We start from the raw sequence: 22,508 nt of genomic DNA, 5'->3' as shown, positions 1-22,508 counted from the left end.
CACCCCTTTTGTTTGTGGGAGTCCTGGGCGTGTCTTCTGTGAGCTCATCTGCTGTCCTCCCTCGACCTCTTCCAACTGAGGGGATCACAGCCCTCTGCGTCCATTAACCCTCTCAGTCCCCCTCCACCTTGCCTCCCCTCCCTGTTCCCCACCTCCACCCTCTGGCTCTCTCTGTTTCTAGATTTCCCCTCAAGCCTCCCTCATTCTTTACAGCCTCTCACTTGCACCTCTGTCTCTGCGTCTCCTGCTCTGCTTCTTTTCCTTCCTGTACCCCTCCTTTTATTCTTTCTCTCCTCCTTCTCTTGCCCTTCCTCGATCCTCACCATCCTCACTGCCACTGTCCTCTCTTTCCTATGGCTTCTGGGGCGTTTGGCATTTCTGGGTTTTTCCTGATGATCACTGGCAGTTTAGGGGTGACCTCGTTAAACCAGACTGGTCTGCTGGCCCAGAGTGGGATCTGGGGAATCCTTTCATGCCTCGAGAAGGAAATCTCCATCTGGGAACTGTCTCTGGGCTGCTCAGCATCCCACTAACCCATGAGAGGGGCAGCCCTAAGCCCGAGGACCCCCGAGCCAACTTCAGGGATGGATCTTTATCTGGCTAAAATCAGGTTTCCAATGCATATAAAAGGAAGCTCCACTCCTTAGGATGGAAGACACTCGGGCAAACCTAGCGGGCGGGTCCTGTTCCAGGCTGCACCGGACAAGTTCCTGTTTACTCGGGGCTTCTCAGAGAGAAGCTGAAGGGGAGATTATCCAGGTCCCTGACCAGGTGTTTTGGTCCCCGGGATGTTCAGCCCAGAGGTTCCCAATTCAGGCCACACAATAGAATCACCTGGGCAGCTTTTACATACACCCATGCCTGGGCCCAGGCCGAGGTTCTGATTTAATTGGTTTGGGGCAGGGTCTGTGCAGCATCACCCACTCTCCAGGTGCTGGTGTTTTCATTGTGCAGCCTGAGCTGAGAGCCACTGATCTGGACTCTAGACCAGCGCTGCCCACTAGAACTTTCTGAGATGATGGAAATGTCTCTGTGTTGACTAGTGTGACTGAGAAATTGAATCTTAAACTGTATTTAATTTTAATGGCTTAGATTTAATTAACTACATGTGGCTAGTGGCTGCTGTGTTGGACAGAGCAGCTTTAGATTTTTAGAACAGTGTTTCTACCCCGGCTGTATCTAGAAATGACCTGGGAGCTTAAAAAAAAAATAAGTGCCTGAGCTCTGCACTAAACTGATTAAACAAAAACCTCTGGAGTGGGCTGCAGGAGTCAGCACTTTTGGAAACCACCGGGGATGGCAGAGGGGGCAGTGTGCACACAGGGTAGAAAACTCATTGTGTTAGAGAGACGCTGGCATTTTTTGGTTGTTGTTGATTAGACAGAGTCTTGCTCTGTCGCCCAGGATGGAATGCAGCGGCATGATTTCAGCTCACTGCAACCTCCGCCTCCCAGGTTCTAGCGATTCTCCTGTCTCAGCCACCCAAGTAGCTGGGATTACAGGTGCCCGCCATCTCGCCTGGGTAATTTTTGTATTTTTAGTGGAGATGGGGTTTCACCATGTTGGTCAGTCTGCTCTTGAACTCCTGACCTCAGGTGATCCACCTGCCTTGGCCTCCCAAACTGCTAGGATTACAGGTGTGAGCCACTGTGCTTGGTCTGATGCTGGCACTTCTGAAAGGAATTGCTCTCGATTTTTCCATGGATTCGCTAAGAAATAGATAGAAATGGTCATTCTTGTAATTGTTTATGTATGTGATTATTGGCAAAATAATCACCATCAAGTAATAATGGCTGAAACTGCATATGGTAAAATTGTTAAAGAACTGAAAAACAGGCGGAAGAATCCTGTTGGTAACTGCAAACACTGACCTGGGAAATTGGACTTAGTAGAAATAATTCCACAAAAGAAAACTCAAAATGGCAGGGAGCAATATTTGATAAAACTTGATGTCAACCAAAAAAAAAATTAAAAAATCTGTGAGCCAAATCTCTGTTGGGAAATTTAAACAGGGATTAATTGTCCTCAATGAAAAGAATTTTGGCAAAGTGAAAATAAAGATGGTAAAAGAGAAAAAGAAAGCACTTTAATCACTCTGTATGCAAAATGTATCAACACATTAAACTGGTTATATTTAATTTGTTCTGGAAAAATGCCTTCTCAGTGAAAATTGATTACTGTAGGTGTTTTTTATATTTAAATGTTTGGTAAATTTAACATGGAAGCAAAAACCTCCATGGGGTCAAAACATCCACCTGGCAAAGCACCAGGGTCAAAATGATGCTCACTTTGCCTGCAGTGACTCACTAACCCCAGGCCTAACTGGACTCCAAGACAGGGGGCCCAGATGCAACAAGGAAACATACAAAACACCCTGTTAAATGAGGAGGTCTCAAATACCGCAGGTGACACCTTATATTAAGGCATTAATCATCGTTTCTCTGAGATACAGGCTTCAGTGGGCTCCCTGTGCTTTTCCTGGTCACTCTACCCTCCAGCCTGACCATGCCCCCAGCCTCCCTGCTTTAATCAAGAGGTATAGCAGGAGGTCTAGTCAGGAGGCACACGACTGCCTTTAAAGAAGCTCTCTTTTAGGTGTTCACAGTGGCATCTTCTTTGGAATAGTGTGATCTACTCTGTACCTTTTAGGGACCGGGTGACTCTGTAAAGTGGGCACTGCGGGGCCTCTCACCTGCACTCAGATGCCTTCCTGCCTTCACCCTCCCCCATGGTCTGAGCGTCAGTCATGGTGCCTGCAACTGGAGAGGAACCAGGAGACAACCTGAGAACTTTCCGGAGCTCCAATGCTCCTTCTCCTCCTTCCTCCTTCAGCTGCTCCTCCTCCCATCCCCACATTGAGCTGGATGATCTGGTCCAGCGGAATAAGCGTGGACTTTGAGAAGAGCCAGGGTCTAGTTGCAACACTCTGTGGCCTTGGGCAGGTCACTACACGCCCTGAGCCTTGCTTTCTTCCGTTCTTAGGGAGTATCAAATCAAGGGACCTGCCACCATGGGGGGCTCCCTAAATGTTAGTTCTGCATTGCTGCCTTGCCCTTGTCCCCCTGTGCTTCCTTCTGCTGCCCCCAATGCTCCAAGTCCCACTGACTCAGCCCTTTCCCACCAAAGGCTGCTCTCAGCCAGCTATGGGTTGAAAAAGCACCAAATCATATGAATGCATAGGTGGCAGCCTATGGCTTCATGTTTCACTCTGTTTCAGGAACTGGGGGATGCTGCTTTATAGCTCAGACTCTGCTTAGAAAGAAGGGAAGTGTTCATGGTTGGTGTCCAGCCACTGCAACAGATTATGAGAAGATATTTTAGGAAGGGTGTGTCTTCCTGACATAGGGCGAACTCTGAGCCTGGCCTTGGTGCCATCGGGCCAGAGGTGAGGGCAGTCTGATGCCTCCTATGACAATGAGCTTCATTTGTTGAGGGAATGTGGAGGTTTCCAGGAAGGGGCTGAACATGCTTTTAGTTCTTTAGGGTAGCCATGCGTGGGAGATGACAGAGGCACCCAGGGAGGGGGCCTGGCCAGTCGGGGCCTGTCACCCACACCTGGAGTGTGCTGATGGGATTGAGGGACTCTGTACTGGGAGGAGCAGGCATTCTAATTCTCAGGCTGCCCATCGGAGCATGCAGGGCAGGGGTGGTGGAATGAGAATGAGGGTCAGGGGCTTTGCTCAGGGACCCCACTGTCAGCAGAGTCCTATCCTGTCTTTGACCTGGACCTCTCTGAAACTGTTTCCTCATTAGGACAATGGCAAAAGCAGTTCCTATGTTGCAAGGTTGCTGTAAAATTTAAATAATATAATGCATGTGTGTCAAATGCCTGCTCAGTTCTTGGAATACGGAAGGTGCAATAGATGGGGGCTGTTGGGAGCAGAATCCATACAGATGCAGGATCCATACATAAACGCCACAAACATGTGAACACTATGTGCGTGGCCCGTTTGGACACCCGGCAGTACCTGAGTGTGCACTAACATTGCATAATATGTGCACATGCATTTTTTTTTTTAATTTAAAACAACCAAAAAATTCCACAAAAATATTTTAAAAATCTAAGTAATTTTTATAAGTATAAAAGTGCGTTTCATTCTTAAAAAGTTCTAAAAGAAAAAGTACAAGTTCTCCCACCTTCTACCCATGCATTTCTTCTCTTTTCTCCAGAGATACCCATGGTTAACGATTTGGTGCATATCTTTCTTTCTTTTTTTGAGAGAGTTTTGCTCTCGTTGCCCAGGTTGGAGTGCAATGGCATGATTTCAGCTCACTGCAACCTCCGCCTCCCGGGTTCAAGTGATTCTCCTGCCTCAGCTTCCAGAGTAGCTGGGATTACAGGTGCCCGCCACCATGCCCAGCTGATTTTTGTATTTGTAGTAGAGACAGGGTTTCACCATGTTGGCCAGGCTGGTCTTGAACTCCTGACCTCTGGTGATCCGCCTGCCTCGGCCTCCCAAAGTGTTGGGATTATAGGCGTGAGCCACCACACCCAGCCTGGTGCATATCTTTCTGGACTTTTCCTAAGTGATCTACAGACATCTGTTTATATACATGCATGCTTGTTTACTTATACAAAAATGGAATTATGCTATATGTATTGGTCTGCACTTTGCTTTTTATTACTTCATCATTGATTCTTTCCCAGGTCAGTCCGTCACATTTTTAAATGGTTATGTGGTATTCCGTGGTATGTGTGCACCGTAATTTACCCCACTGTACTCTCATTGACTGATATTTAGTTTCTTTCCAATGTCTTGCTCTCGAATGCTTATCCAGTGAACATCTTTATCCAAATATTTTTATGTTCTTATGCTATTTTTTTCTTTAGGATAGGTCGTTGGAAGTGGGATTACTAGATCAAAGGGTATGAGCAAATAACATTTTTGTAGATTCTGCCAAATTGCTTTTCAAAAATGTTGTCTCAATTAATGTTCAGCAACAATGCAATAAAGTGCCTGCCAATTTATGTTTGCTAGTATGAGGGACCAAAAAAAGTATCTGTAATTTGTGTTTCCTTGGCCATTTGTAAAGCTGAGCATCTTTTCTGTGCTGATTGCCCCTTTCTATTTCTTATTTTGTGATTGCCAATCATTGTATTTTGGGTTGCTTGTCTTTTTCTTTTTAATTCATAATAATTACATATATTTGTAGTATTATTAGGAATACTAACCCTCACTCGGTTCTATCTGTATAAAACTTTTTTCTCTCTGCTTGTCACCTGTCAGTTGCACATTCACATGGCAATAGGCATTTACCCGGAGGTGCATGTGTACACACAGGCCTTTATTTGTTTGTTTTGAATTTTTAAGTTCAGGGTACAGGTGCAGGTTTGTTATATAGGCAAACTTGTGCATGGGAGTTTGTTGTACAGATTATTTTATCACCCAGGTATTAAGCCCAGTACCCATTAGTTATTTTTCCTGATCTTCTCCCTCCTCCCACCCTCCACCCTCTGAAGGGTCCCAGTGTGTGTCCTCCTCTGTATGCCTACCGTGTTCTCATCATTTAGCTCCCACTTATAAGTGAGAACATTTGGTATTTGGTTTTCTGTTCCTGGGTTAGTTTGCTAAGGATAATGGCCTCTAGCTCTATCCATGTTCCTGCAAAGGACATAATCTCATTCTTTTTTATGACTGCATAGTATTCCAGGGTGTATATGTACCACATTTTCTTTATCCAGTCTATCATCGATGGGCATTTAGGTTGATTCTCTGTTTTTACTATTGTGAGTAGTGCTGCAGTGAATATGCATAGCACATAGACCTTTATAAAGGCAGAGCTTTTTGCTCTGTGTTAGAAGTTGGGAAAAGGCATGGGCTTGGCTTCTGGTTTTAGCAAGCTGGTTTGCCAGCCCCTGGTTCTGGCATGCTTGGGAGGCTGTTTTGGGCAGGAGTATTTGCTCTTCACTGCCCCATTGTTTTCAGCGGGCCTGTAAACATTGACCATATCCTTATTTTCAAGGATTTTTATGACTATATTTTGCCCTGGATTCTATCCAGGACATCCCTGAGTTTCAGAATCATTTTTCTTTTGTCTTTCTCTAGACTGAAGTGGAAAACTATTTAGAGTTACCCTTGGGCAGGCCCTGGGGAATCAAATAATGGCAGGGAGGCTGCCAGAGGCCAGGGGACTCAGGGGCTGTGGAATGTCCTGCTGTCCCCCGTTTCCTGCCCCTCACTGCCCGGCACGCATAGCGGAGAGCTGGAGGGGCTCAGAGGACAGGTGCTTCCTCCGCTGTACGGCGTGTGTCTCCTTCCAGGACAGGGCTCTCTCACTTTCCTGTCACCCGGCTCATTGACGCTAACCAGGGGAAGATGCAGCTGAGTCAGTGATGAGTTAGTTGTAATATTTACATGGTTTTAATTGGCGTGTCCTTTTCTTAGTTTCAGAGAAAGAATGAGAAATGGATACATGGTAACCCTTCTGGAACATTTTTTTAAATTCAAATTTAAAGTTGCAAAAATAGTACAAAGAATATCCATATATTGTTTACTCAGATACACTTATTCACATTTTACTCCATTAGTTTTATTATATATATTTTATTATATTTATTATTATTATTATCTCCCTTCCTCCCTCTCTCTTTCTCTTTTCTCTCTCTCTTCTCTCCCTTCTTGTTTCTCCCTCTTTCTCTTACTCCCATTTGAAGGTAAGTTATATTCATCATGGTCTTTGACTCCTAAATATTTCAGTGTATATTTCTTAAGAATAGGGACATAGTTATCAACATCAGTAAATTTAACATGATGCCATACTTTTTTGTTTGTTTCTTTGTTTTTGAGACAGGGCCTCACTCTGTTGCCCAGGCTGGAGTGCAGTGCCTTGAACAAGGCTCACTGTACCCTTGAATTCCTGGGCTCAATCCATCCTCCTACCTCAGCCTTCCGAATAGCTGGGACCACAGGCACAAGCCACCTCGTCTGGCTAATTTAAATTTTTTTTTTTTTTTTTTTGGTTGAGACAGGGTCTCATTATGTTGTCCAGGCTGGTCTTGAACTCCTAGGATCAAGGAATCCTCCTGCCTCAGCCTCCTAAAGTGGTGGAATTACAGGCATGAGCTACAGCACCTGGCTGATACCATACTTTTATCTAATATATTGCTTATATTCCATTCATGTTAATGGATGAAATAGTGTTTTTCATAGCAATTTCCCTTTCCCCTCCCCCAGTGCGGGATCCAGCCCGTGGTCCATATTGAATTTAGTCATGTTTCCATAGCCTCCTTTAATTTGGAACGTTTGCATAGTCTTTGTCTTTTATGACAATTTACATTTTTGAATAATATAGTATCCCTTTTTTCTAATAGAATGTTCCTCATTTGGGGTGTCAACCTAAATAACAAACGGAGAGAGACTCTCTAAAGAAAAAAGGTAGGCCGGACGCGGTGGCTCAAGCCTGTAATCCCAGCACTTTGGGAGGCCGAGGCGGGCGGATCACAAGGTCAGGAGATCGAGACCACAGTGAAACCCCGTCTCTACTAAAAATACAAAAAATTAGCCGGGCGCGGTGGTGGGCGCCTGTAGTCCCAGCTACTCAGGAGGCTGAGGCAGGAGAATGGCGGGAACCCGGGAGGCGGAGCTTGCAGTGAGCCGAGATCCGGCCACTGCACTCCAGCCTGGGCAACAGCGTGAGACTCCGTCTCAAAAAAAAAAAAAAAAGAAAAAAAAAAGAAAAAAGGTATTTATGAGGGAATACAGCCAGCCGTGGGAATATGCATGCTATAGTAAACCATGTGAGTATTTAAGGAGGTAAAGAAACACAAAGGTTTTCAGCTGGGTGCGCTGGCTCACACCTGTAATCCCAGCACTTTGGGAGGCCAAGGTGGGTGGATCATTTGAGGTCAGGAGTTTGAGATCAGCCTGGCCAACATGGTGAAACCCCATCACTACTCCAAATACAAAAATTAGCCGGGCGTGGTGGCATGCGCCTGTAGTCCCAGCTTCCCAGGAGGCTGAGGCAGGAGAATTGCTTGAATCCGGGAGATGGAGGATGCAGTGAGCTGAGATCACACCACTGCACTCCAGCCTGGGTGATAGAGTGAGACTCCGTCTCAAAAAAAAAAAAAAAAAAGGAGGAAGGAAGGAAGAAAGAAAGAAAGAAAGAAACAGGTTTTTAGAGGAAAATAATTAGGATTACATAATTATTTTGAAATATTATCCTTGGCTATAAAAATCAATTACAAGGGTGATTCTGGTCTGAGGTTGGACAGGTAATTAGTGGGCAGATGTTCTTGCAGAAGTGTTTTTTGTGTAAGGCTGTTATGGCCTTTGTGCAAGATTGTGTTTTTGCAGTCTTTTGTGAGGGTTTGTGTTATCAGGCATACAAGCATGAGAACCCTCTCTTCATGGCCTTCCTTAGCTCTTTTTGTCAGGGGTTTCTTAACATTAGCGACTTCATTTTGATTCTGACAACTTTCATGGCAGTTTGTTTAATATTTTCTCATGCTTAGATTCAAGCTTGGATTAGGTTACTCATCCCTGTCTAAGTGATGCTGTGTCTATCTCCGGATCTGGAGGCATGTGATGTTTCTTACTGGGGAATGTTAATTTCAATCACCTGGTCAAGGTGTTGTCTGATTTTTCCACTGTGTATTAATGTTCTTTTCTCCCCCCTGAAGTTTGTTAAGATATACTTTAAGATGGTGCCAATATTCTGCTTCTCAAGAAAATGTCCCCCTAAATTTAGCATCCGTGGATGGTCCTTGCCTGATCCAATCCTTACCATGATGGGTATGAGCTGATTTTCATCTCCAGTACTCCTTCCACATGTACCAGGCTGGGCTGTGTGAGGCTCTCGTGGTCACAGTGGTGCTGGTGTAACCCCAGGGCCACCACACATTGATCCTTACCTGTGCCTAGCACTGTGCCTTGGTGACTCATGCCTTGAGCCTCACCCCTTGGCTCAGGGCCATTGTCTCAGAGTTGGGAGACCTCTGGGTCATTAGGTTGGGTGTCTCATCTCTTCCATCCTTGATAGACAGTGTTGGAGTGAGGCAGACACCCATTCCAGGGCTGGATTATTCATTAGAAAGTCCTTCCTTCTATTGGCTATAGTTTTTCTCCCTGACATTTTGAGGGTCTTATTTCTCTATCCTCAGGAAAGATCAAAAAGAAATCTAACCCTCCTGCACATGACAGCACTTCTAGTCATGATCTAATGTGGTCCTGACAGTCACTGGGTGGGATGGGAATGTGCAGAGAAGCACAGGAACATGGTGAGTGGGGAGGAGAAGAAGGGAACTGATGCCCACCAAGTCCTATCTATGTTCCAGGCACATGTGGGGGGCGTTAGGTGCATTAACTGAAATTTTACCAGAACCCTCTGAAGAATGCATGATTTCCTCCAAGCTCCAACAGTGCAGTGCGGGTTGTCCATTTTATTCTCATTAGTATCTCCAGTACCTACAACAGTACCTGACCCATGATTGGTGCTCACTATATATTTGTTGAATGAATGAATGACTTTTACAGATGAGGAAACAGTCTCAGGAAGGTTATGTCATGTGTACCCAGCCATGCAGCTGGTCAGATTGCAGGGCTAGATTTCTGGCATGGTAGGATGACTTGAGGGCTCTTACTGTTACTCACTGAATGAGTAATACTTTTGGAAGATAGTTGAGAGAAAGAATATTTTCAAAGTGTTGCTGTAGATTGAAAGGCACAGTTTGAAAACACTGGGTTGGTGAGTGTGCCATCCTAGGGTCAACCACCGGGGCTGTTCCGTGAACCCAATAGAACAGGAGCTATGTGCCCTGCCAGCCTTTCTGGATCACTTTCCTTTGGGGCATTTGGGGGAAGGTAGCTTGTCTCCCGTCCACTTCTTTTTCAGTTTGAGTTGTACCCACTCCTCCCATCTTCCTGCTGCTAACATGGCTCTCAGCACCAGGGCCATGGTCCTCTGGGCTGCCCCAGCCCTGGTTCCTGCGCACCCATATTCTTCAGCTTAAACCGCCACTGGCATAGGGGAAGTCCCGGAGTCACTGGGGGACTCTGCTCTCCTCTGCAGGGGTGGAGGCAGGGCCCTAAAAGAGGGAGGAGAGGTGGAAGAGAAGGGTGTGCTGTGGGTGTGGAGGCATGGAGACCACTTCCATTGGAATGGTGGCTCTCTTCTGGGTCTTCATCGTCCCACCACAGGGCTGCCTCTCTCTGACCCACTTGTTTTCTCCGGGGTCTCTGCCAGCTACCATGATGCAGAGCTGCACCCACAGTGCACCCTTCTCTTCCACCTCTCCTCCCTCTTTTAGGACCCTGCCGTCAAGGCTACCTCCTGAAAACTCCAAATGCCATCCCTGCATAGTGTAGACCTCCCAACCTCCTCTTCATATGAGACTTTAACCCATCTGAAAAATACAATTAATGAGCTTTTAAAAGCTTTTTAAAATGGCCATTCAAGGCTGGGTATGGTGGCTAATGCCACCATGGTGGGTCCCCAAGGTGGGTGGACCACTTGAGCCCAGGAGTTTGAGACCAGTCTGGGCAGCAGAGTGAAACCCTACTATAAAACACACACATACACACACACACACACACACACACACACACACACACAGAGAGAAAACAATTAGCCAGTTGTGGTGGTGCACACCTGTGGTCCCAGCCACTCAGGAGTTTGGGGCAGGAGGATCTCCTCAGCCTGGAGGTCAAGGCTGCAGTGAGCTGTGATCATGCCATTGCACTCTAGCTTGGGCAACAGAGCCAGACCCTGTTGCAAAAAAAAAAAAAAAAAAAAAAGAAGTGGCCTTGTTCAAGCCACTGCACTCCAGCCTGGGCAACAGAGTGAAACTGTCTCAAAAAAAAAAAATTTTTTTTCATTAATTCCTGACCTCCCCAGCAAAGAACAAGCATGTGTGTGTTTTTAAATATAGGTTTTATTGTTATTCAGGTACAGTGAGGCCAACAGATCAGGAGATGGCTGTCATTGAAAAGATTGTGTGTTACCATTTCCAAGGGGAGGCCACACCGTGCAGGGCCACACAAGGAAGCTCTGGCGTCAGTGCCAGAATCAGTGCAGGGGTCAATCGGGAGGCAGAGGGAGTGAGGGGAACATGGGGACAAGAGCCTTTATTGTGGTTTCCGAGGGAAGGAATGGGCGAGGCAGGGTAAACAGAACTGGGGACTGGCCAGTTTGAATAATTTTCATGGGCTCTGGGCACACTTACACGTAGACATAAAGCTGTCTATGTATAGACATAAACAGTAGGGGCTGTCCTGAGTTGCTGGAACCTAGCCCTAGGATGCTTAGGAGAGGGGAATGTGGTGGGCCCTGAGTGTGACAGGCCATGGAAGAGGTGTGAGGTATGGGCTCAAAGTGACTGGTTTGCATATGAAAGGCCTGCTGGCAAGTGGGGAGTCCTTTATCAGCTCTGGGAATTGTGGGAAGACAGTCCCTCCAAGGTCAACAAGGCTCCAGATGTCAAAGCATCAGAAATACAAAAAATAGCACTTGGCATAAGATTAAAAAAATATGGGCCAGATCAAATTTATAGACTGGGCTCCCCTTCCCATGGATTAAGCAAACCAACGACCTTTCTGTTTCTTTCATGATGCACTCATGGGCCTCTGAGGTGGCACAGGAGGCTCACTGTAGGGTTCAAAGCAAAGCCTTTGGAGTCAGGCTCTGTCAGCCTTGTTATTTGTGTGAAATCAGGCAAGTCAAACACCTTCCCAAGTCCCAGTTTCCTTGTCTATGAGGTAGACTGAACTAATAACAGTACCTACCCCACAGGACTAGTGTCCGTTTAAAGGAGGTAGTGTATCTAATATGTACCTAGTTAATGTAACCGCCCTACGGATTCATCATACTGGCTGCCAAGATAGAGCTGATTTATCAAGACAGGGGAATTGCAACAGAGAAAGAGTTTAATACCTGCAGAGCTGGCTAAATGGGAGACTGGAGTGTTATTCTTACTCAAATCAGCCTCCTCGAAAATTCAGAGGCTAGAGTTTTTAAAAGATTGTTTGGTGCTGATATGGTTTGGCTGTGTTCCCACCCAAATCTCATCTTGAACTGTAGTTCTCATAATCCCCATGTGTTGTGGGAGGGACCCAGTGGTAGGTAATTGAATCATGAGGACAGTGATCTCCACCCGGTTCTCATGATCTGTGGTTTTATAAAGTGTTTCCCCTACTTCACTCTGCCCTTCTTGCTGCTGCCATGTAAAGAAGGACATGTTTGCTTCCCCTTCCCCCATGATTGTAAGTTTCCTGAGGCCTCCTCAACCCTGCTGAACTGTGAGTCAATTAAACCTCTTTCCTTTCTAAATTACCCAGTCTCAGGAATATCTTTATTAGCAGTGTGAGAACGGACTAATACTGGTGTGTTCCCAGACCAAACCGACGGTCTGGCTACTTATTCTCATGGCCCAATAATGAGATACAGATGAACTGGGAAAGAAGAGAGTTTATTTCTGTAACCAGGTACAGGCAGAAGGCCTGGAAAATATCAGCAGGCCAAGTCAAAATTACAAAGCTTTCCAGAGCTTATATACCTTCTAAGCTATATGTCTACGTGTAAGTGTGCATTCATCTAAAGACATAAGCGACTAACTTCTTTGAATCTATAACTAAGGTCTGAGTTTTGAAGACCTTCCTCCAGAGCCTCAGTAAATGTACTTAATCAAGATGGGTCCAGGGGCCAGGGGTGATTACCCTTTTCTTGTCTCCTGCTAAACCATGGAGGTTTGAGGAACTCCTTTAGACCCCCCAAAAAACTTGTCAAGACCTGGGGAATTTCTTCAGACCCCCAGTAAAAACTTGTTTAATCCTAAATGGGTTGTGTTAAGAATTCCTTTGTTATCTTGTCATGCATCAAGGTCCCGGAAAGGCCTGGGCAAAACTCTTGGTGGGCTTTTGTTACATTCCAGCCTTCGTATGATGGCAATGGCTCTATCAGCTTTTTATTTTTTTATTATTTTAATTTTTAAATTTTTTTTTAAATTTTTTTTGAGACGGAGTCTTGCTCTGTCTCCCAGGCTGGAGTGCGGTGGTGCGATCTCGGCTCACTGCAAGCTCTGTCTCCTGGGTTCATGCCATTCTCCTGCCCCAGCCTCCCAAGTAGCTGGGACTACAGGTGCCCGCCACCACACCCGGCTAATTTTTTGTATTTTTAGTAGAGATGGGGTTTCACCATGTTAGCCAAGATGGTCTCGATCTCCTGACCTCATGGTCCGCCTACCTCGGCCTCCCAAAGTGCTGGGATTACAGGCGTGAGCCACCGCGCCCAGCCTCAGCTTTGAATCTTTAACTTCACCATTCAGTCGGTGCTGAAACAGTTGCTGGAACAGTTGTTATGAAGGCCTGCCTGTTCAGCTGTTAGTGAGATCTGGCCTGCCACAGGTGGGCAGGGGGCTAGGGAATGGGAGTGCTGATTTGTTGGGTTGGAGATGGAATCACAGGAAGTTGAGGCTGTCCTCTTGCCATGAGTCAATTCCTGGTTGGGAGCCACATGACCAGATGAGCCAGTTTACCAGTCTAGGTAGTGCCAGCAGGAATGCAGGGTCTGAAAAATATCTCAAACACCAATCTTAGGTTCTACAATAGTGATGTTACCCATAGGAGCAACTGGCTGCATGACTCCTGAGCCATAATTCCTAAGCTTCTGGCTAATTTGAGTTTTACAAAGGCACTCTGGTCTCCAGGCAAGGACGAGGTTTGTTTCTGGAAAGGACTGTTATCATCTTTGTTTCAAAGTTAAACTATAAACTAAAATTTTCTATGGTTAGCTGGCCTATGCCCAGGAATTAATAGGGCATTTTGGAGATGAAAGGCAAGATGGAGTCAGTTGGGTCAGATCTCTTTCACTGTCATAATTCTCTCATTTTTATAATTTTTGCAAAGCCGGTTTCATTAATAGGAGGGTTGCTATTACTAGAATGCAAGTTCCATGAGGTCAGAGACTGTGTTTTGTTGCACATACTAAATAAGTATTTGTTGAATGAATAAATTCTAAGACTTTTAAGGAGTTTTTATGTTTTGTTTTTAAATTTAATTGTTTACGTTGGTAACAACTTTAAGAAGTTATAAAAACAGAAACTATATTTAAAAATGCAGTGAAAATTCTCCCTGGCCTCTTTGTCCCTGATCTGCCCAGTTCTTCCTATTCCCCAATAAGTAACCCCTCTTCTTAGTTTTTTTTTTTTTTGAGATGGAGTCTCGCTCTGTCTCAGGCTGGAGCGCAGTGGCCGGATCTCGGCTCACTGCAAGCTCCGCCTCCCGGGTTTACGCCATTCTCCTGCCTCAGTCTCCTGAGTAGCTGGGACTACAGGCGCCCGCCACCTCGCCCGGCTAATTTTTTGTATTTTTTTAGTAGAGACGGGGTTTCACTGTGTTAGCCAGGATGGTCTCGATCTCCTGACCTCGTGATCCACCCGTCTCGGCCTCCCAAAGTGCTGGGATTACAGGCTTGAGCCACCGCGCCCAGTCCCTCTTCTTAGTTTCTCATAGATCATTCCAGAGATCTTATATTATTGCTTAATTGCCCATATAGATTCTAACTTTCCTCTTTTTTTATGCAGCAAGTAGCATATTATACATGCTCTTTTGCACCTTGTTTTATCACTTAACACTGTATCTTGAAGATTTTCCACATAAGTGAATAATTCCCCATTATTTTTATAGCTGTCTAGTGTTCCATTGTATGAATGTACTGTACCTTATTTACCTGTTGTCTATGATGGACATTTCAATTGCCTCCTGTGTTTTGTTTTGTTCTTACAATGATGTAATAAGACCAGTGTTTTAAAATAAAATTGTTTTGATTTCTTTATGCTTCATTAAAATAAATTGACTTGGCTGCCATGATTCCCACACTCCCACATGCTGCCTAAGGCTAAGGTTTGGGGGCCACCCATGCCTCCTTCCCTTCTGCCATAGGGCAGTAGCAGCATCCCTGGATGGTGAGTTTGGGAACTAGTTCTTTTTCCATGGAGGAAAAGCGTGTGCCCTGTCAGACCACAAGCTGCCTTGGCCTCTCCCTCCCTTGCCCATGCCAGTTCCTGCCTTATCTTTCTTTGGGATAGCTGTGGCTCTTTCAGTCCCCACACTTCTCCAGCCCCCACATTCCAGTAGTTCCAGAGCACAGCTAGCCAAGAGGTGTGTGGAGGCTGGGAGTGCCTGTGGTATTTTCCTCCATGTGGGCTGCAGGGGTTTGACCAGGGCCCACGGGTGTCATTTCCACCTGTGTAAGCTCTGCACACACCCAGAGCTGGCCCTGTGCGGGACCCCTGGCCCCCTCCTTGCCTCATCCGACCCTCTGGAATCCTGTCTGCCGCTTGCCAGGCCCCTGGTTGGTGCCCACTGAGCGTGCAGCATCCCTGATGAGCAGAGGGCACCTGGCCCTGGAGCCTGTGCCTCAGTCTGACTCCAGATGGGGTGGGTCTCCTCACGGGCCCCAGACCTGGCGGCCCCTGGATAAAGCCACATCTTCTCCATCCTCTGTGAAATGAATGGATGAATGATGAGTGGCCTTCTGGGTTTTCTGTAACCAAGCCGTAGACCCCTCTAGCCTCCCAGGGGGTCCCTCTTCTGTACCCCCCTCCTTTCCTCCCTGAGCAAGGCTTCCTGGGAGGCTCTGAGTTTCCCTGACTCTTGTGAACTTGATTACCACAGCCTGCTCCTTACACTGTGGGAGAAGCAGCCTGCCCTGCTGTTTCCAGCCCTTCCTCCTACAGGAGTGGGGGCTGGTGAAGCCACCCTTCTTGGAGGGACTTACTCCCAGGCCTATAGCAGGGGTTGCGGGGGTGTATTTCATAGCCCCAAAAGACACTTAAGGGAGGAAATAACAAGCAGTCAACTCTGGCTGCTGTGTCTTGGGCATCCAAGACGCACCCCAGGCTGGCAGGGGTGGGGGTGCTGCTTCCTTCTGCATTTCCTGCCATTGTTCCTTGACCCACTTCCGGGAATTCTCCCTGGGCTGGGAGGGCTGGACAACCGCAAGGGAGGCAGAGGAGGTCTGGCTTTTCTCGACACCCTATGACCTGGCTGCTACTCTGCTCTGCTCAGTCCTGAGGGCTCCTAAGCTGGAGGTCCAGCTGCCATGTACAGCTCTCTGGTCCATGAGGCCTCCTTGGGCCCTGCCTCCCAGTCCCCAAGAAGAGAAGCCTCAGTGCTCTGGGGGATTGACAGGGAACCTAGATACCCGGGTCCTGGGGCTGACTCAGCCATTCTCCCACTTGAGCAAGTCACTCCCCTCTGCCACCCCAGTTTTCTCGTGATGGACAGGGTGACTCTGATCTCTGATGTCGCATGGACTCATGTGTCCTCTATACCTACTGTCTGGTCTTTGTGACATTGCCTAGGTCCTGAGGACAATTCAGTCAACATACCTTCTGGCACTAGCCCCTAGGATGGAGACACTACAGGACCCAAGCTTATTAAGCGATGGTAAAAACCCTGCTCCATGCTATGAAGGAATGGAACACAAATCAGTTTACATTCTAGAAAATATGGCTGCTAGCACTGTGAGGGGACTTCGAACCCTGGATTGAATATTAGTGAATATCTCTCCCCCTCTATCCCCTTCTTTCAGGAAGGGTTAGAAAATGGACCTTGAGTGTATATTACATTTACTGCCTTGCTAGAAGGGCATGGGCAAGGCGACAGAGTCTGCTGCTTTCAAGAAGGATGGAAAAAGAGGGATTTCATTGTTGAGAAGCTTAAATAAGTGGCTAGTTTTTTATTTTAATTTTTATTATGATAAATAGACATAAACACTACCATTTTAACCATTTGTGAGCACACAGTTCAGTGGTGTTACGTGCATTCACGATGTCATGCAGGCATTCCCACCGTCCACCTCCAGAATGTTCTCATCTTCTAAAACTGAAACTCTGTACCTGTTCAATAATAAATCCTCACTTCCTCCTCCCCCAAGCTTGTCGCAGCCACCATTCTACTTTCTATGAATTTGACTACTCTAGCTACCTCATATAAGTGAACTCATATAATAGTTGTTGTTTTGTGACTGGCTGATTTCACTCTGCAGAATGTCTCCAAGGTTCATGATATTGTAGCATGTGTTGAAATCTTCTTTTTTGAGACTGAATAATATTCCATTGTATGGATGGACCACATCTTGTTTATCTACTCCTCTGTTGATAGAGACTTGGTTTGCTTACACCTCTTGGCTATTGTGAATAATACTGCTGTGAACACAGGTGTGCAAATATCTAGGTCTCTGATTTCAATTTCTTTTGGGGTATATATCCAGAAGTGGAATTGCTGGATCACATGCTTATTCTATGTTTAATTTTTTGAGTAACTGCTATACTGTTTCCCACAGTGGCTGCACCATTTTACATCCCTACCTGCCGTGCACAAGCATTCCAGTTTCTCCATATCCTGGCCAACACCTGTGATTTTTCTCTCCAGGAATGTGTGTGTGTGTGTGTGTGTGTGTGTGTGTTTATAATAGCCATCCTAATGAATGTGAAGTGGTATCTCAGTGTGAGTAATCAGTTTTAAAAATCACCTAGTGGCTGGGCGCCATGGCTCATACCTGTAATCCCAGCACTTTGGGAGGCCGAGGTGGGCAGATCACAAGCAGGAGTTCGAGACCAGCCTGGCAAACATGGTGAAACCCCATCTCTACTAAAAAATTGCAAAAATTAGCCAGGCATGGTGGCATGTGCCTATAATCCCAGCTACTCAGGAGGCTGAGGCAGGAGAATTGCTTGAACCTGGGAGGCAGAGGTTGCAGTGAGCAGAGATCACGCCACTGCACTGTAGCCTGGGCGACAGAGCAAAACTCCATCTCAAAAAAAACCAAAAGAAAAACACCTATTAGGTCAAGATTGCAGTTTTATTTCATAGGGTCATAAAAATCTGTATTCCAATCAGTATTTGCAGAGACCAGAAAAGGAATGGTCCCAGATGATAGGGGTACTGTTCATCCATCAGGAAAAAGCAATTAAGAAGTACACCTGTGGCTGTTCACCAGCCTAACATGGCCTTGTGCCCTGACAGTAATATGCAGGGTAAGTCCAGTTCCCAGGAGGCAAGCAGAAGTCACACACAGACACCAGGCAACAGGTTCTGATGGTCACAGGCCACTCTCTGCCCCTGGTTTCCTGCTGCCCCTACAGAGGGGCAGACTACATGGTGAGCCCACTTCATAGCTTCCTCTGCACTCTTTGAAGGGAGCATGTGCCAACCATCGCACTGCCAACCTACTCTTTCCTAATAACCCATCCATGTGCCCCACCCCTCCTGTCAGTCAGAAATGCAGCCTCTGGTGTGTGTGGTACGGACCGCTCAAGGCCTCTCAGGAGTGGGGCCTGTTTCCCCTGCCCCAGTATCCTTTTCTCCCTGTCCCTGAAGACAGGAAGGTTTCTTTGCTTTTCTTGTACAATCACTGCTGGCTGAGCCCCGGGATTCCAATACAGACGGCCTGTGTAGACGTGGGTTGTATGAGCTGCTGGGGCTCAGGGGCAGTGTGGGGCTGATGAGATACTGACCTGGTGGACTGTCAAGGGCTCATGGGAAGACAACCCTTCATCTCCGTGGAGGGGCGGGAAGGGGCCAAGGTGGACCTTTGGGTAAGGAAAGGTATCTCTTATCTCTTCCCATGCCCAAGTATTTCCCCAGGGGCCAGGCCTTCCAGGAATGGCGCATGGTGGTGACTGGGTATGGGGGTGCAGGGGAGCCCTCGTGGGGTGCCAGGTGACTGTCAGACCAGCCTCGTCTGAGTGGTGGCAGTGAGGGGTCTGGCAGAGGAGCCAGGGTGCCTTAGGCCAGTTTTCTACATTTGACTTCTCTCTCCTCTCAGGTTCCTGGGGGAAGCCAAGGTCCCACTCCGAGAGGTCCTCGCCACCCCTAGTCTGTCCGCCAGCTTCAATGCCCCCCTGCTGGACACCAAGAAGCAGCCCACAGGGGTAAGTGCCCATCAGCCTCTGCCAGGTTATGGTCCAAGGCATTGCCAGGTGGCTTCCTCTTTGGGCCTTGCCATTCTGACCCCAGACACGTGTCTGACTTCAGCTCCCAGGAAGCAGGCCTGGCCCTCCCTGACCAGAGTTTGCCGTGTCTGGAGAGGCACTGGACTAGGGGAGATGGGAAGGGCAGAGGGAGCCCCGACCCCATCTGCAGGGCTCAAGTCAGCCTTGGCTCGCAGCAGCTTGGCCTGTCCCTTGGTCTGGGGCTGCCTGTCTGGCCACCTCCTGTCCCCAGCTTCCTGGTCAGCCTTGGCTATAGCCCACCTAGTCTCCCTGGCAGACCTCCCCTCCTCCCTCACCACCCAGCCCTCTTTTCCACATTCAGAATCTCTGAGATATCTGGGTCACAGGGCATGAGGGAGGGGGGAAACAGCCCTCTCCCCTGCCCACCGGGACCCTCTTCCTTTTCCTCCGTTGTTCTTCCTGCCCCTCCCCTGGCCTTCTCAGCACTCCCCAAGTCCAATCAGACAATTCCCAGCCCTCCTCTCTGCCTGTTATTTTTAGTGAGCTAAATATACCCTGCAGGGTTCTCTCTTCCTGGTAGAATTCTTGACCTCTCCTGTGGGCCAGCCCCGCCTTCCAGGATGTACCAGGAACCATGGATTGGAAGTACTTCCTCCCTGTGAGGTCTGGGGGATTCAGGTCCCGACTTCTCTCAGGCAGGGCAGCTGCACTGCCCCGTGGCGGGTGTGTGAGGCCAGGGCTCCTGGCTGGCTGGGTGAGTCAGGAAGTGGCTGGTCTGGGCAGATCTCTGAATGGAATGAGACTGGATGCTGAGACCTAGAGAAAAGGAACCCCTGAAGTCACACAGTCAGTGGCTGTCCCCACAGGGGCCTGGACTAGGAGCCTCTGGTGGAATGGCGGTGGATGGACTCCTGGTTCACTGAACTCCCAGTCTGCTGCCCTCCCAGTGCTGGACTTTGCTCCCGAGGGGTCTTAGGCTGGGGATGGCTGGGCTGTCCCCTTGATGGGAGATGTCACTTCCCAGGAGAGTCCATCCCTTTCCCACACAGGGCTCACTGGCAGAACGCTCTGGTTTAGAGCAGTATTCACTGAGCCTGTCTCTATCACCCTGAGTCCCCTGTCATCCTCCCTTTGAGCCTCCAGTCCCTTAACACTCCCTGTGGTCAAGGAGGACCCCAAGGAGTTCTGGAACTACCCCTTCAGGGGTCCCGAGGAGTCTCAGACCCAACCCTTGAGGCACAGAACACGGAGGGAGAGATGACAGGTACCAAGGCAGCTGGCGAGAGAGAGCCTTGGGGTCAGGCTTGGTTCTCACTTCCTTGCTGGGACGCCAGCATCTCTCCACTCCAGCTCTGTGTGCATCCATGACTGACATTTCCTGCCCTTCGGTCCCCTCCAACCTCAAAGGCCTGTCCAGCCCCAAGGCAGAACTTTCCATAGCTGGTCCCTGTTCATGGGGCCGTGCCAGGCTGGGGCCATCCCCTCCATGCTTCCCCTCGCCTACTCCTGCTCCTCATTCACACACTGTCTGGGCTTCAAGCTTACCAGCGGGGAGCCTGCTGCCTTCTCTTCCCTGGCCAGAGATTCCTGGCTGTCTGCAGAACTTTATAATCCTTCACCAACCATGTGTCCAAGAAGGGTGTGCGAGATCCAGGAGGTGGTAGATGGGAGAGAGTGCTGGACCCTGCTGGGTTGAGCCCCACTAACTGAGCACGGGCTGGAAATGGAGTGGGTAGGGGAACCTCCTCCCTGTTGCCCAGGAGGGAGTCATCACCTGTGCAGAGGGTCTAGGACCAGATTCTAGTCTGTGTGATGGCATTAAGGTCACAGAGCAGCCCCACACAGGTCGTACGACCCTATGGGCTGGGGCTTCCTGCCTGGGACCTGGGCTGGCTGCACTGTAGTGTGAGGTAGGGATAACTGGAGGTGTGCTTGGCAGGGACAGAGAGCCAACAACATTGAGGGTTCTCGCTGGCCACTCACTGAGACCTCATGTCTCAGCTGAGCCCAATCAGCAGAGCATGCCAGGTGCCCCCAGTTCATTGTAGCTCAGTTGCCTCTAAGGGCCAAGGAACCTGCTGATGGGGTGATAGGAGTGAATACAGGGCCAGTGGGCTCCTTAGGAAACTCCGGCAGACTGAGAGGCATGGGGGAGGCCGGGAGTCCTGCCGCAGACTGACTGCCGACCCTGTTTGCCTTTTGCTCAGTGTTCTCACCCGAGTCTCTTCAGATATGGCACGCTGGGCTGTGTGCCATGTAGGATGCTAAATCTACCGTCTGGCAGCTGCTAGGTTGATGGGGGAAAACACTCCCCCTGTCCTGGAGGAACCTCCAGGCCATGGGGATTTAGGACACACGGAGGAAAAGAAGTAGCATCCTCCCAGATGTATTTTAAGAGCAGCTCACTCATGAAGGTGTGGACACATGGAGAAAACTCAGTAGGCATCACCCAGGCCTTAAAGCCGGAGTCAGGTCACAAAGGAGGACAAGAGCCCACGAAGCCCAGTGGTGTGCAGGTCAGGGAGCCAGGAGGCACTGTGTGTTGGGAGCAGGGACCTGAAGTGGGCAGGACAGTGCTCAGTGAGTCCCTGAGCTTTCTTCAACGGTATGGAGCTTCTGCCAACCAACCCTGGATCAACTCAGGGCCACAGCTACCCTCCGCCTGCTTCTGGAGGTTGTCTGAGGGAGAGGTGAGTGAGGGCCAGGCACATATCAGGCCTGTCTTGTCCACACGGGACATGTGTGTTAGGGGAGGTGAGAGTGGGCTGGTCTGGGTTTTGGTTTTGATGAGCTCAGTGTTGGAGAGCTGTGGTCGAGGAAGTAGGTGGCACACAATGGGTTGGGCATGGCAGGGTGGGCAAAGGACCCCAGAGCCTGACCACACAACCTAGAGGAGGGTCACGGCCAGGGAGGGTCTGAGGAGGTCATTCGCCTTCAGTTTCCTGAACCCTCTTAGCCTGGGGCCAGACAGGAGCCTCAAGTTCTGCTGATGTTGACTGTGGGCCCCAAGGCAGCAGATGAGGGTGACCGAGGTTACCCTGCTGCAGGGCAGGATGTTTGGTGGGCACACGATTGACTGACAATGGCCTTGTGCGGGGAGAGCCCTGGAGTGCTGCTGGGCTGGAGACCTGAGGACCTGGGCTGTCAGGCGGGGACCTGTGATGTGGAGGACCTTGAGGAGGGTCCCACTGGGACTCTAGGCCCAGGTTGTGTGGTCTGGGAGAGCACAGGGCTCCTATACATCCCCCAGGAGGAAAATCTCAGCTCTGTTTGTCTAGAGAAGGAGACAGGGGCTGAGCTGTGATGTCACGGTGAGGGTACAAGGTCCTGGTCCTGGGTGGGGCCCACGGGCATGCCCACTTTCCCTTAAGAGCCTCACCAGAGCCAAAGAATTTAGGAATTCATCATCAGATCCTGAAGCCGTGGTCACCGGGGCTCATGCCCTGGTGCTGAGATCTCTTCTAGACTCTGAGCTCCAGAGCCTCTGGAGCTGCAGGGATGTGCCTGTGGCTTCCTGATGGGCAGCTAGAAGACGGACCTTGCTCTGTGCCAGAAGTCTCATTCAAGGGCCCAGAGCCACCCGGATGGTGCCAGTTCTTCAGGAGGTTGGTGT

At 48.6% G+C, this 22,508-nt stretch overlaps 1 protein-coding gene across 23 annotated transcripts in view; it reads left to right on the top strand.

The window, feature by feature from the left end:
* Positions 1-22,508, top strand: part of DYSF (dysferlin) — a 233,094-nt gene that overhangs the window by 32,963 nt on the left and 177,623 nt on the right. For 22 of the 23 annotated variants that reach the window (XR_012422205.1, XM_045369115.3, XM_045369111.3 and 19 more), the window contains exon 4: positions 18,769-18,874. Coding sequence is in view for 22 of the 23 variants with exons in the window: in XM_045369115.3 (XP_045225050.2) it covers positions 18,769-18,874 (106 nt within the window). In the remaining variant the exon portion in view is untranslated. Of the gene's footprint in view, positions 1-18,768; positions 18,875-22,377; positions 22,501-22,508 lie in introns of those variants that run through there. The other variant, XM_065526970.2, reaches the window with a different exon arrangement.

Source organism: Macaca fascicularis, chromosome 13, assembly GCF_037993035.2.
Source record: "Macaca fascicularis isolate 582-1 chromosome 13, T2T-MFA8v1.1".
NCBI lineage: Eukaryota > Metazoa > Chordata > Mammalia > Primates > Cercopithecidae > Macaca > Macaca fascicularis.
This window is presented reverse-complemented; position numbering and strand designations above follow the sequence as displayed.